This window comes from Chaetura pelagica, unplaced genomic scaffold (genome assembly GCF_000747805.2).
Source record: "Chaetura pelagica isolate M959 unplaced genomic scaffold, ChaPel_1.0 scaffold171, whole genome shotgun sequence".
Classification (NCBI taxonomy): domain Eukaryota; kingdom Metazoa; phylum Chordata; class Aves; order Apodiformes; family Apodidae; genus Chaetura; species Chaetura pelagica.
In genome coordinates, this window is record NW_009952066.1 from 3573673 (window position 1) to 3575162 (window position 1490).

The 1490-nt window shown below is 38.5% G+C and overlaps 1 protein-coding gene across 1 annotated transcript in view; it reads right to left on the reverse strand.

Annotated features, from left to right (window-relative positions):
* The window catches only part of ROS1 (ROS proto-oncogene 1 , receptor tyrosine kinase), a 74867-nt gene that overhangs the window by 60734 nt on the left and 12643 nt on the right, over window positions 1-1490 (reverse strand). Inside the window, exon 10 of the mRNA XM_010004862.1 lies at window positions 297-419. Coding sequence (XP_010003164.1) covers window positions 297-419 — 123 coding nt within the window. The remainder of the gene's footprint in view (window positions 1-296; window positions 420-1490) is intronic.

The following is a 1490-nucleotide window of genomic DNA, read 5'->3' on the forward strand; positions in this document are numbered from 1 at the left end:
GTAGGGAAATATCTGCTTTGGCTTCATCTTACATCAATTTAGTCACCTACCATGTAAAAGTCCAACTTTGAAATAGCTGCCTAGATTCAGTAAAGAAAAGATTGCACTGAGGGAGACCAATCCATCGCTTCCCAATACCTGTCATTTCAAATAGGTCAAAAGCTCCTATTCTCCCCATTGACTTCAAAGGAAGGCCATGTACTGCCTCACGTTAGGTGAGGTGCACTCTGTTGTTGGTGAATACAGAGGTCTAAGTTGTACTAGAGATAATAGGAGGGAGCCCAACCTGATTTTACCTGTAATGTTGTGATGTATAATATCATTTTGCAGGCATTGAGCTGCTTCAAGGAAATGTTCCATGTATCTCTTCCTCAAGGACTTGTTTCTGGATAGGAAGAGCCATGTTGCTTTTTCCTTAACTAACAAAAGGAGAAATTCAGAATTAAGATAACTGCTGCACAGAGAACACTGTTGCTAACTCAGATACATCATTAATAAATGTGCATATACACATGCACTCATAAATACATATACTTATGTGTTCTTGCACTAGCAATGACTAAAACTTAAATTCTCTGAGTGTTGCTCGCCCAGGGTGAGAATGCACGACATGACTTTGATACCATCATTTCCTGTAAGAGTAGTGAGTCCCTAGTGAGGAAAAGTAAGCTGGAGCAAATGAGGCCCTATGGACTCCTGAGGAATGAAGGCATTAAGACACCCATGTCACCTCAAAACACAATAAAAGTGGGATGTTTCATTCCCTCAGATCTCTTTGAAAATCCTGGTCAAACTAGAATACTATCCCATAGAGCTGGGGAAGAGCAAAGCAAGTATGTTTATTTCATGCACTTCATCATGCTGACCAGTGATTTTTTCAAGGAACAAATAATCTTCAAAGATAAAGATGATAATGGGATAATATTATCTTCTTCAACATTGATAAATTTAAAATACAGTTGTTTTTTAATAAATTCACAGATTTTAAAGGCAAGAGGGAGAGCTTTTGTCACATAAGCTGACTTTGTGCTTATGCAGGCCCAAGTAACTTACATCAAAACCTTTGCAGCAAGTGCACACCTTCTGTCTGGGCTATGCATACCTCCAGAAAACTAACACAACCCTTCCTAACTTGATTCAAAAGGAGGCTACCTTAAGTTTAAAAAGTGGATTATTTCAAACCTGAATTTGAGTAATTTCAATTTCCAAACAATCTTTCCCACTTTTTTCCTCTCTAGTTAAAACAGCTGAGTGCTATCAGATATCATTTCCTCATATGAGTATCACAAGACTGTGATCAAATGCTGTCTTAATTGACTTCCGGATAATCTGCATAGATTGATCTGCATGTATTTCTCACATGATGCACACGCTGAGACTCATTTCAGAAATTATCTCTCCAGTGCAGAGTACAAAGAGGCTACTATCACTTCCTTATCTCTTCAGCAGTGACATTTCTTGCAATCTAGCCCAGAGATCAGACTCTTTCC